The following is a 13,944-nucleotide window of genomic DNA, read 5'->3' as shown; positions in this document are numbered from 1 at the left end:
GGGAAGGTTCAGCAGAACGAAATTTCAGCTTTCTCCTTAAAGAGGAATCCAGGATAAGCGGAAGAAGGGGACGTGACGTGGACGCTACTAATTTAACGCCGACATGTGAAAATAGAGTCAATCGGGCCGGACACTGTGAACGTGGAAAGGCTACAACAGAGGAAGACATGACATATGAACGTGGCTGCATCACCAGGTGCGGTAATATCCAGAGATATTGTACGAAAGTGGAATATTCGACGGTGGGTGGAGATGAATTGCTAACAGCGCGAGAAGTGTAAGACCATCACATTTGTAGTGGGCAACGTTTTATTGTGCTCCACACTAGGGTTTACATCCACGAGTGCCTAGACAAAGATCTTAATCTGATCCCTCCCATTTGAATTCGGACGCGAAGTCCAGAAAGAATAGGACGTATGAACAAGCTCCTAACTCATTCCTGACCACTGGCGTGGGAATTTCCTCCAAGGATGGCAAAATATTAATGGGACATTAACGGATATTGGATACCTGGCCCTCGAAGAAGGCAGGGGACATTATCCGCATGCTCGGTGAACAGAAACCGGGCATGGTTCGAATTGGATCAAAAGAGTCTGATGGTACTCAGGGGCAATCACCATATGATGCTTCACTTTTCCTAGAAAGATTAAAATTAAATCATATTAAGAAGATGAAGGCCATCTTCTTCATTTTAAGAGGTCCAGTGTGGGGGCTTGCACTAGCGAAGGTATTAATTACCCTGTATGATTAAATGAGGACATGACAATTGCTGCACCTCCAAATGCGGCAATTTTTCCAGAAATCAAATGTGAGAGTATCCAATCTGAGGGTACGGTGTGAGGGAAACCTGGTCACACCCCGACCGTGGCATACGCTTTCAACTGTTTTCTAATACACATTAGACTAAACTTATGTTCGAAAAACATAAAGGTTCAAATTAACCTGTAGTATGCCAAAGCCTCCTGCTATCTGCCGGCAGCGAGGTTAACGGAGCTGCAGAACTGCCTGTACATTTTATTGGTGCATGAGAACGTTATCTACAAGATAGTTCTGCATTAACCTGTTCTATTATGTACAACCATAACCTTTGGTTACATATAGATTAGAACAACCTGCATTTTTGGGCCAAAATCTAACTATGGAATGTCCTAGCACCCCCGGCTGATAAGCACACGAAGTCCATTTGACGAAAGCGCAGCAATTACCCTCGGCTCATGGCCAACTGGAGTTGCTACGCGTTTCCTAAAATAGCGTCTACGGCATGAAGCCAGCAGAACTCTATCCGTCGGTCAGAATCGGCTTGGAACCAACTAGTGACTAACCTGTCCAGAGTAGGAACTATGACAGGTCACTTTCCCTATCCTCAACTCGACTTTGCAATTGAGTAAAGTTCAGACATCAATCTTGAAGCGTATAAAAAACGTATAGACACATACAGCGATTACTTGAAGCACATGGTGAGAACTGGTGGCCGTGCGAGTATTCACCACGCTGGTATTATATCATTTACAAAAAGAAGAAAACTGGTGGGACTTCCCCTCTCAAAAATGAGGGTTATAACCCTTCAAATTTCCGAAGAGGTCAAATATCTGGCACTAACTCCAGATAAAACGCTTCTTTGGAACAAACATGTAGTGGTAAAGATTAAACGAGCTCTCATAGCCTATGGACTGTGCAGATAGATTTCTGCTTCAACTGTTATCATTAGGTCGATGTTCGTTGATGCGTCCGTTATGTGATGGGTTAAGGTAAAACAATGAAGTTTTCACTGTAAAGTAGCCTCACTGCAAAGAATTGGTATTACCAGTGTCATGAGCGTAACATCCGTTGCAGCTCAACTTGCAGCCCTTGGATATGTTGATTCAAAGCACTGCAATAAGAGCAGCTCCCAGAATAATTCGCTTAGATCTAGGAGGAAGCAACGGACGCGAGGGCACAGAGTATTGGAAGAGTTATTGGGAGAACTGAATGCAGCTCTTACAATACCCTCCTATCCTCAAGTCCACATAATGGAAAATCCTAGAGGAATGCGTGGCAGGATATACAGAAGACTTCTACACCGATGGCTCAAAAACAGAACAAAACGAACAAAAACGAGAATTGGGCTTTTCCTTTGTGGTAATATGCAGCTGAAGTATATGCGACAGGAGCCTGGGTGATTAGCGAGCGGTTGAAGGGCAGGCATATCGCAATTTGCAGCGATAGTCAGGCTGAATCGAGGGGGTTTATCATTCCTTTGATCACTTCGAAATAGTTCAAGATTGAACTCTATTGCTAGATTCAGTACGATTGAACTACCGTGGGCACCTGATCACTATAGCGTAGATGGAAATTAAATTTCACATACCTTGGCGAAAGAGGATTTAATTTCTCCTAATCCGGGACCTGAACCAGCAATTGGAGTATCAGCATCATTTGCTAAGGCTGCCTTAAAAAACTGGGAACGAGCTTTCCATAATGACAGTTGGCAGAGTCTAAATGTTGCTAAACACCAAACTGTTCCTGACAGAATCGAACTAACATAGTGAAAGACTTGCAGAAGTATTGTGGAAATTCTGACCTGCCATAATTCGCTAGCTGGATATAGGTTCAGAATAGGAATTGTACAAGATTATATTAGTCGCTCCTGTAATGAGGAAGCGGAATCCACGGAGCATTTTCTATGAGAACGCCCCACTTATCTCGACTCCGATGTGCTCCACTTGCAGCGGGTAGTATCACATCCACTAGCAGAAATCCTGCAATCCATAAACGTATCTAGGAAGGTCCACAGTCTGAGCGTTCGCAGACTATGCTTCCATCACACCGCAGACACACCTACACATCCAGGAGCTGGCACCATTAGTAGGGTGACTCTGAAAAATACCACAGATCTTGGATCAAGTGAAATCCCTTTTTGAGAAGTAATAATTAACGGTGCTACCGGGCAAGTAAGGCAAACGGAAGGAAAAGAAGGCTTTACTATGTATGACTCCCACGGATTGCTGGAACCTATCGCATCAGTTTCTGCTTAAAGTTTTCATTTACACCTATAAGAAAGGCTTCATAATATATGCCATATTGATGTTACTACTGTCAACTAACTTGTAAATGCACAAATCGGTGTATTTTATGCGAATTTGCTGAAGCCTAATCCATACAGAATATCACCCTACATCAGAATGGATAGTTTTACATGCGAAAGGCTCATACACACGCTAGAATGCTCGAAGGTCTCTTATTCGATCGTTAAGGTTAAGAATGGTAGGGAACGATTAGTACTTTGGTGGGGGACTAGTTGGGAACTGCAGAAGTAAAGAAATTCTTTAAAGGTTTTTTCGAAACTAAATTTTAAGAAGATGTATAATAGTTATTCAAGAATAGGTAAATACAAATAGCAAATTTTAGTAGGTATAAATAAACTGAATATTGATTTTTCTTCAAGGGTTCCCGCGCTACCGTAACTATATTGTCGAGACTATTTTCGATATGGAATTCTTAACTCATAATTTAACCGGATCTGGGAAAATAGTACACATTCCAATTTCTAGTTATGTATAATGCAGTTACAATACTTGCGTGTTTAACATTTCTTATATAATAAAACCACAAAACCTTACATTTCCGATAAGTCCAGCCTTTGGTTTTCAGTCTATTTTCTCAAATTTCAATCATCAACCATTCTCAAAATAACGTTAAATTCCTACAGTCTCTCAATATAGGGTGTATGCTAATCAGGCTGCACCCCTTTAATCAGAAATATTATATACAGAATACTACGTTTGCCCCATCAAGAGTACTTCGTGTTTAAAGCGTTAACATTCACTTTGGACATCGCAGCCACTTTTGATTTCCAACTGCAAAATTTATCATCGCGTTTAAATCGGAGGTTGTTTCCCATAAGTATCGAACTGACGTGCAAGAAGGAGGAATGTTTGTCGAGTTTAATTAATCAAGTCCCGGTTAAATCACCACTCGCAAATGAGATTAGGCAACTTACCAAACGAAAGTAATCCACTGTTCAGCATACTCAGCTTAATTGTATTCGGTATGGACACGAGGCTCGTAGTGGCGCTGAGCGTCTTCTTCTTCTTCGGTTTGTCCAAGTCTGCATATCGGGATGTCGATCTGAAATAGAGAGAAGAACCGGAACGTTAGCAAAATCCTATTAATATTTGTCCTTCAAGCTCTTCCCTAAAATTATGGTCTATGCAGTCTAAGCGCTAGTCATAGTCTTTCAGAAATCAAAGCGCTGGGAAAAATGTTCATTTCCTTTTTGGGTTGCTCGGTGCCCACGTATTTTCGGGAATGTGTACTATGTAGGCCTGGATATATCCTGCAACGCTGACTAGTGGGACTGCGGGCTACACACCACGATATCAGATGATGACCAGTGAGGCTATTTCGGGGTTGATAGGAAGCCACGTTCGACCACAGGATGCAAAGGTATTAGGGAGACCAATTAGGATTCTCGACGAATAGTTGGCCGGGTTTTAATTGGTAGTTGGCAAAATGGCTTTATGGTTAATTGGAATGAATTTCGAAGGATGCTGTAGTGACAACTAGAAAAATGAGTCCGAAAACAAGATGAGGCAGAAAACGGAGAAAAGGAAAGTAGTTTTGTCCTTGTGACTGTGGAAAAAACGTTCTTGTACATGTTAGGATTCTGATGAAAAATGATTGCTCGATGCGGAGGGAAATATGTTAGATGGGAGCCAACCATAGATCCTCGTATATTTCATTTGATATGTTTGCAAGAGTATTTATTAGCATCACCAAGGTATTAGTTTCATTATGGCTGAGCTTAACGATTCATAATATTTATGATCTGAAAGGCCAATATGTCATCATCGTAGCGCGTGTGATTTATTTGCTTCTGAGCTATCATTTTCACAGCCTTGCAACAACGTACGTCTGCATGTAACTTTCGTATTATTTCTCCCATTGTCAACCCTAGAACACAAGTAGAATTCGCCTCGAAAAACGGAAGCAATTCATCAACTCTATCCAAAGTTACAACGGAGCGAACATAACTCCTTTCGCTGGAAATGATTTTTCCTTTGAAGTTATACTTGAGGAGATGAGATCTGAACACACGAGTTTGCTACGCACAAAGGTGGATCCCCTCAGGCATCACCTGAGCTTACCGTGAGGAGAAAATGTTGAAGCAAGGACTACATATTGAGGATGGAACATATAAAGTGCTTTTTCGGAATTCATGGAAGCATATCGTTATGTACGTACATGTGGGACAAAGAATGATAAAAGAAGAATTTGAGCACATATTTCGGTTGCTTTAAATATGCATATGCTTTCATGTATGCTTTTATGATATTTGAAAATGAAAGGAAATGGTCTGGTATCTTGAAATTATGGAGACGTTTTATAGATTTTAACGCCATCAACAGAAGGAAACATGATACTATAATCGTTAAATATGCTGCATTAGTTGCTTGATGTTGTGCCTTAGTGTTTATCTCTATACAGAACTCACCACGAAAAGTGTAATATTTCACAATTTCTATACATTTATAGGTATATTCAAAAAATCATTAGAATGACCCTTGAGAAGTGGGAAACTTGACTACTGGGGCACCTAATGCTAGAAGAGGTAGTACAGGAGTGGAAATGACATCCACACCGGATCCTGTTCGTAACAGGTCGAAGTTTGAAAGGTGACTACCGAGAACAGTCGAGATTCATTGCGAAACTCAGAAAGGAACATGGATAGTTCTCGGATCGACATCGATGCTGCTGGTGCAAAAGACTATGTTACGCAAACTGGAAAAGTGGTCCTTTCACTGGGAGAACGCATAAATAAATCTTGGAGTCCATTAAAAAATGACAGAATATCCACCACAGTATAATTGCCTGGATAACTGTCATTACATTTTCGTATATTTGGGTACCTCAACATCAATGGCCCAACAACGGATGTCTGGTCTAGGCCCGCCATAGTAAGGAACTCCAGACGTCCCGGTTTTGCGCCACGGACCACTAACTCGATATCTCCAAAAGCTGTCTGGTGTCTTGGCCTATCATACATATTGCATCATCCTCACCCATACGGATTAAATAACTTTTCAACGATTAAATCCACAACCAGACGTTCGTGGTATCGCCCAAAAATTTCGTCATTATATAGATTACAGAATCGCCAATCCTCATTGAGGGCTCTCTCCAACACGGCTAAGAGTCCGCAATTTTTCTTACTAAGAACCCAAGTCTCCGAGGAATACATGAGGACTGACAAGACAGGTAAGAACTTTGATCTGTCGATGAGACGTTTGGAGCGGTACAGTGTTTGTAAAGTGAAATAGTTCCGTTGCCTGCCAACAACCATGCGCACATCATACATCATCATCGTAGCTGTTATCAGTTGTGATTTTCGACACTAAATAAGAGAAATTATCAACGGTTTCGAAGTTGTAATCTCTAACGAATGGTTTCCAGAGTGATTCTGGCGCTTTTATCTGACCTCGCACATTGCTCAAAATCAGACTAGCTCGTCTTATCAACTTCGTCCTCTTTTATGGGTAGCTTTAGTGTTCACTCTCACCTGATGATCAGAGTGGTTTCGAGGTAATATTGGTATTCGGGCTCAGAGCACCATGTAACGAAATGTTAGTCCGAGTCTATATTGGCCCCCTTACATGTTCTGACATTCATCAAGGTAGAGCAGTTAGCACGTGGTCATCTGAAGGAGCCCACGTATGTTTACAGACCACTTTCCGCGCAAACGAAGTACTTCCAACAACCAGTTCATGTAACATTGCTAGTTGGATAATCCGCTGTCTGTTGTCATTGGTAGTTTTATGTAAGCTATCGTATACGGGCTGCGTCACTACTTGGCTGTTAAAATATTCAAGTATGATTTTGATATCGTATCTGGCACATGCCTCGAGGGTTTGCTTTACTGACGATGTCTCCTCAGTAGAAGCATGAACATTAATGAAGCTTATATTTCGAAATTTGCCTCACAAGCACAGAGTGCATAGCCTTTTGGTAGTGTTTTCAATCCCGATAATAACAGGTTTCATTTTTTAGGTGACTAGGAAACTTGCCGGTGAAGTTGAACAAAAACAAGAACAAGAATCTCTAAACAAATACTTCAGATCGATTTTGGCCATTTTGCAGCCTCATGCATCAGTTAGTACGATAGATAAACAAGTCGGCAAAACGGAGGCTGGACGCTTCAGGTAAGAACGGTTTTGTGTTTTTCTTATATAAAAACATTTGAGTGTGCATTTGCCCCATTAGTACGTAGCACGTAATATATCATCATCAATGGCCCAACAACCGGTATCCGATCTAGGCCTGTCTTAATAACGAACTCCAGACATCCCGGTTTTGCGCAAAGGTCCACCAATTCGATATATTATATGGGAGTACTCGGATGATATTGACATTCATAATCTTGAATTTGCAAAGAAGCGACAACTTTGACCAATTATAACTTTCTTACTCATAGATCAGATTTTCTTACCCAACAGATCAGATTTTCTCTATGCGGGAAGCGATGGAAAAACTGTTGAAATATGGACTTTAAAGCCGCCTATGATACCATAGCCAGGGTAAAACTGTACACGGTCATGAGAAAATTCGGTATCCCGACGAAACTAATAAGACTAACTAGGCTGACCCTGACCAATGTGCGAGGCCAAATAAAAGCAACAGGATCACTCTCAACACCATTCGACATCAACAATGGTCTACAGCAAGGGGATGCCCTTTCATGCGTCCTCTTTAACCTGGCCCTCCAGAAAGTGATCCCTGATGCCAAGGTAAATGCAAGAGGTACGATCCTCTTCAAGTCCACCCAACTACTGGCCTATGCTGACGATATCGACATCATGGGAAGAACCACCCGAGACGTACAAACTGCCTTCTTTCAGATCGAGCAGGCGGCGCGAGATCTTGGACTGCACATCAATGAAGACAAAACAAAATATATGGTGGCAACGTCAGCACCGAAAACCAACCAACCAACAACATCAAATCGCACTGGTCAAACAGGAAGAATAAGGATAGGCGAATATAACTTTGAGACCGTTGATAATTTTTCCTATCTAGGGTCGAAAATCATAACCGATAACAGTTACGATGATGAAATCCGCGCACGGTTGCTGGCCGCCAACAGAGCCTATTTCAGCTTAAAAAACTGTTTCGCTAGAAACGTTTCACCATAGGGTCAAAGCTCCTACTGTACAAGACAATGATCTTGCCAGTCCTCATGTATTCCTCGGAGACTTGGGTTCTTAGCAAGAAGAACTGGGAACTCTTGGCCGCGTTCAAGAGAAGAATCCTCCGAAGAATGTTTGGCCCCCTACATGAGGATGGACGATTCCGTAGCCTACACAATGACGAAATCTATGAGTGATACCATGACCGTCCGGTTGTGGATAAAATCCGGCTCAAAAAGTTACGGTGGGCGGGTCACTTAATCCGTATGGATGAGGATGATCTTACCCGGAAAGTCTATAAGGGCAATATCTATGGTAGAAGAAGAAGACGAGGGAGATTCTGCCTGAGATGGAGTGATGGCGTAGGTCAGGACAGTTTTTAGGGATATCGAATTGGTGGACCTCGGCGCAAAACCGGGATGTCTGGAGTTCCTTATTAAGGCAGGCTTATACCGGATTGTTGCGCCGTTCATGATGATGATGATGACGGATTGAACGGAGGTATCACATAATCCGCATTCGAAATTATTACAAATAAGCACTGGATACTAAAGAGTAGTGAACGGGTGAATTCACCAGTAGTGATTACAAAGTCTACTAATCCTAGCTGCACTTAGAGAGCAGAACGTGCCAGTAGGTGAATAATAGATTTTCCGGGAATACTTTGATTACAAACTACCAATTGATCATAATTCAGCAAATACAATATTTGACAGGATTCGACAAGGACAAAACAAATGTCAAGAATGAACCTTTGATTGTAATGGGTTAAGTATAAACTCATTTACCAGGAAATACTCAATGGATGAAAAAGGCGCAAATATTTGCTTTGGGGACAAGGGTTAACCTTCCACAAATTTATTTCTCTCCGGATGAAAAAGCAGTGAACACCGAACAATAGGACACAAAAAAAGAATCAGAAAAGAAAGTTCCATCTACGTGGCTAATTATGAATATCCGCGGTTTATACTAACTTCATAGTTTCTACACGATTGCTCCATTCGGCAACTGAAAGATGGCGACTTTTATGTGTACGTACATATATTAATAAAATTAAATTAATTCAAAGTTATCTTTCACCTTCCCCTTGCGAATAAGTTTTCTTCAAGGAGAAATATATTTTCCTCAGAACGTTCTTGAACATTTTCATTTGGTTTCACAATGTAGTCCCATCAATTTCGTAGGAATATAAGGAGCCGCACCCTTGACTAAAAAACCATCAAATGGTAAACGTGAGGAAATTTGAAATAACAAATGGATTTCATTTAAATAAATTTCACTAAACAAATTATAACGTTGCCGTGAATAAAATTGGTGTCGAATTTCCCGTTCGCAAGGATGATTTTGTGCCGGTTAAACCGCGTGAAAGCTCGATTAGCAGAAATTCAGTTATGCAAAATAGAATTAGCCAGAAAAATATTCCCCCTCGGTATTTACCATTTTCAAGTTGAAGTCAGTCCTCTTGAAATTCAAGGACCCTGAAAATGAAGCCTAAACGAGGATGTGGTGCGTTTGACGTTTTTATACTTTTATTCATTGAGCATTCTCGATGTAGGTAGATCATCCTCGGTGGCTACGATACTTCTGCTATTTTCCAGTAATCAACAGGGTAGAGGAGGAAGCTAAGAACTTTTGAAATAAAAAACATATTAAACTCATATTTAATTGGAATTTAAAGTCCGCTCAGTTTTTGAACTCAATTCTTTCCATTGTAGCAAATAAGACCTGAGAAAGGACTTTCTTAAACTTGATAGTCGGCTTGGGATTATCTCAAGTCTGCCTTGATACCGGTTGGGATAAAGAATGATTTCAGTTCGAATGGTTTAAAGATGTATATTTTCATAGCATGCTGCCATAGTCGCCCGGCATAGGATTACCAATACATGTTGTCCATTTCTGGGCTGTGTGGTGATCTAAATGCTTGATTGCATTGCTCTTTTCGATTATGGTCTTCAAAGTATGTTAGTTTTAGAATTTCATTAAGCTGTTCTTTTCCTTGACGTCCAAATGAAATTATTCACAGCCTTTTATTATTGCACTATTCAGACGATTTCCTTCTTCGTCGCTCACAGGTTTTTGCAAGGCTTAGGACATCTGAGCATACTGGCACTATTTTCTCCAAGTAATATCATAAGGAGCAGTGCCCCATTTGAAGTCCCTCTTCTTGAAAGTAAGGTTGATTTAGTCGCCTTGCAAAGATTTTTGCCTGGCAAAGCTAGCTCGAATCTTTTCGTTTGACAGCGATAACAAACTTAATACGATTAAAGCAGCATCTCGTCTTATAACTGCAGAATCAGTCCCCAACCTGTGAATTTGGCAGCCTCTGCATAAGCAACGATGCTCGAGTATCCTGGACCCCACGTTGGGACAGTTTTCTCTCGTGGTCTTCCAAAGAAATTAGTTTGATATGCTTGATAGGACGTCTCCATTTAATGATCATAGTTCCGAATGATTGTTGAAGCAGACTTAAATATTTGGATCCCGTCAGCTTTACCGTAGACATTTTCCGGCTGAGAATAGAATGGTGTACACCTGAGTCGATTCCCAAGAGTTGAGGGAGTTTCATAATCATAATTTTAATTAATTCATAATTTTCTGAAACCATTTTTCACTTCCGTTGATTCCGAATCTGAAAATTATATGGTCCGCGGACATCTGAGTGCCACGTAGCATACAGTTTTCATTACTCTAGCAATACTTTGGCCTTTCGGATTGCTGCCAGTAACAAAGTTAACGAAGTTTAACCCTGGCCACCAGACCATGGCGGTATATGTACATCAGAATGAGCGTACGAGAGTGGACATCTAGTGAACGAAAGACGGTCAGCTCTTATAGTTTTAGATGTTACTTGAGGATTGCACACCAAGTAGATAGTTTACCTCTCCTCATCGTGTTCAGCGTATCTTCTATTTGGAAAACAAAGGTTGTCCGGTTACTTACTAGGATATTTGCCGAAGATCCACTGTAATTTAGTGATGTCTTCGAGGGAGTTTGCCCCTTAAACTGATCATGCGTCTTTTCAGAGCTTGATGAGCATCTTTACTCCAATTCTACCCTTCAGTTGGTTCGATTTTCAGAGTTCTTCTGTTTAACCTAATTAGAGTTCCTTCCCTGCAAAGCTCCTGTGGTGTTCGTACTTAGCATCAAGACTGCTTCTTCCATTCCAGTAATGAATGGGATCATAACTGGGCAACTTAGTATAAATTTGGACATCGCGCAGTTGATTTTCTGTCCATTTTGAAATGGGGCGTTGGAAGTAGTACCACAAAATACAAGCGACTGTTACGCTAGAGTAAGTATCGTGAGCCATCCTCCAGTGACAACCGTCGATACCTACGTCTGACCGAATTAGAGAGTTGCAGAGTGTTTTTTAGATCTGAGCGGTAAACCAGATTAGATAAGGGTTCAACGTAAGGACGTAGATGGGGAACGCGGAGGATTGGAATATATGAAAGGAGCTGAAGTCTTAGTAGCACGTTAAGTACGTGAGGATGGAATCAACTGGGTTCCCGTCCTAACCTAGGGCTAAGTTTGGATCGTTGAAATTGCCTCTTTGAAAGTTGAACTTAACACTCATGGGCAAAATATCGGAGTTGAAACGTGTGATTTGAGCATCCAATTCAATACCAGGATACAAATCCTCCAGGATTGCCGTAAGGAAATTCATAAGCATGTTGAGGAAACCTCGAAAAACACAGATTTCTTTGAGAAGCTCAGAATGTAATATTGTGTCATCCAGGGAGGCTACTGCAATACAAAAGCCAGGGAAGTTAAATTAAAATTTAAAAGTTGCTTTTTATATGACATATATGCTAAATGGGGCATAACGCGTCAACTACACCTACGCGTCATCGCTGTAGGTTTGTTGAAATGTGCTTCAGTTCCCTTCAGGAGTTGGTCTTTCAGAGATGCGTGCGACTTTCTCTTACTGTTTTGCGTCATATGTACCAAGGGCGGGCCTTTCGCCGGACAGTCTGGGAAAGCACATAGCTTCAATTAATTATTATAGCCAACAGTGGAGTTTTCGACTATTCTTAAAGTACGACCGACCCGCTGCCACTTTCGCCTTCTAATAATGACTTGGTGACGGCATGAAAGTCCAGATATAATCAAGAATATTTTCCGAATAATTGTGTAAATTAATCTTGAAACGGAGAGTTCTTTAGGTAGGGAAGCAACTTTTAGCAAAAGGCTACTGGGATAAGTACGAGAGGAGCCCCAAATGGAGACAGATGTAGCATGCGATGCTATAGTGCTAGACTTCGGAGGAGGAGGAGATATAGCGCATTAGAACAGTTGTAATGTCGACAGAATAATTGTGCTAATATTATGAAGACGGTAATTTCTCCAAGTCTTGGGGCCCGGCACTTGTAATGCGAAGGTTCCAAGTCCGCAGGGGTGCTGGCGACCCATTGGTTTTCGAAACTTTTTAGCTAGACCTTCGATAGTTAGGAAAATTTCCCACCTACCAGCTCTATTCTATGATCTGCTACTCTGCAATATCCTTGAAGTGATGCTGAGTTTGGTCTGGATACTAAGTTGCTCTAGGCTGAACAAACACAACGTCAACCGCCATAATAATCATGAAGGACGGGAGAGAATCGTTTTTTTAAGGTTCAGGATTTGATTTTCGTATTAATAGGGGGATAAACTGCCTCCTGTCGTTGATATTAAATGACCGTAGTAAATCCAATAAAGACAAATTTGGCTGTTGTAGCATAGTTGTAGGAGAAAGTGGGTTTGCGGTTATTGACGAACCATTGTAGAAAAATTTCGATGTTTCGAATAGAAAACTACTTTTACAAGCGACCCGACAGGCTCTGTTATTCAGCATACGTACTGCAGCTAGAGGCCTTTGATGCCTAAGCGGGGCGAAATCACCAAGCAAGGGTAGTTCTTATTCAATTGGTAAACGAGGCGTGTATAAGGTATCGCGTTTGTATATGCAAGGGACCAGGCTAAACTAGGTGTGAAAGTGTTAAGTTGAAAGAGTAGTCAGATGATGTCGACGGTGGAAACCGTTAGAAGAAAAAATCGGGCGATAAACTCCCAAAAGAATTCTACCCGGAAAAAACAGAACTGGCGAAAAGAGCTGCTGAAGCTGTTTGTAAAGAGCAAATTATCCTAACCCCTGCGAAAGAGAGTAGATTACAAAGGGAGGATGAGGAAACCTAGAGGAAAATAGCTCCTAAATAAAAAACGAGAGTAGAGAAATATGACTTGACGTGGTTGTTACCTCCAAAAATGGATCAGCGTTCAGAGCGCTAACAATACGAACGATAGGCCCAAGCTATTCAGGAAATGACAAGCTGAGGATCATATCAGCAATTATTGCACAATCAACATATATGCTATGCAGAATGAAGGAGGGTATGGCATGCTATGGAAAGTAGCAGGAGTTCATAGCATAGGAGAATCGGAACCGAGGATGCGACTGTAAAATATCAATACCCACTACGAGCGCTTCAGAACTTATGTATATTTAGATGATTCGCATAAGCGAAGCGATTCAAAGGGACACTCAATGGTGTCAAATACTATACGGAGGGGCGAAAGAAATTGTTTCAAATAGCGAAGTTAAAGAGATGACGTTAGCCCTTAGAGTATGGCTTATAGGATGGTTATGAGAAGACTGCGAGAAAAAGATGAGCATCATTTTCACCTTTTCAACTAAAAACAAAGAAAAATTTACCTTAGTTTCCAAAATGTTGGAGAGTAAACTGTCATTGTGGAAGAGATGCAAGAAATATCCCGGAGAATCGATGATAGTTTAGTTTAGATG

General features: G+C 41.2%; 1 protein-coding gene across 4 annotated transcripts in view; it reads right to left on the bottom strand.

The window, feature by feature from the left end:
- LOC119651862 (receptor-type tyrosine-protein phosphatase U) overlaps positions 1–13,944 on the bottom strand; it is a 214,432-nt gene that overhangs the window by 88,808 nt on the left and 111,680 nt on the right. For all 4 annotated transcript variants that reach the window (XR_005249501.1, XM_038055672.1, XM_038055683.1 and 1 more), the window contains one exon: positions 3,980–4,107. Coding sequence is in view for 3 of the 4 variants with exons in the window: in XM_038055672.1 (XP_037911600.1) it covers positions 3,980–4,107 (128 nt within the window). In the remaining variant the exon portion in view is untranslated. The remainder of the gene's footprint in view (positions 1–3,979; positions 4,108–13,944) is intronic.

Source organism: Hermetia illucens, chromosome 1, assembly GCF_905115235.1.
Source record: "Hermetia illucens chromosome 1, iHerIll2.2.curated.20191125, whole genome shotgun sequence".
Classification (NCBI taxonomy): Eukaryota; Metazoa; Arthropoda; class Insecta; order Diptera; family Stratiomyidae; genus Hermetia; species Hermetia illucens.
Note: the sequence above shows the minus strand (reverse complement) of the source record. Positions and strands in the feature narration are given on the sequence as shown.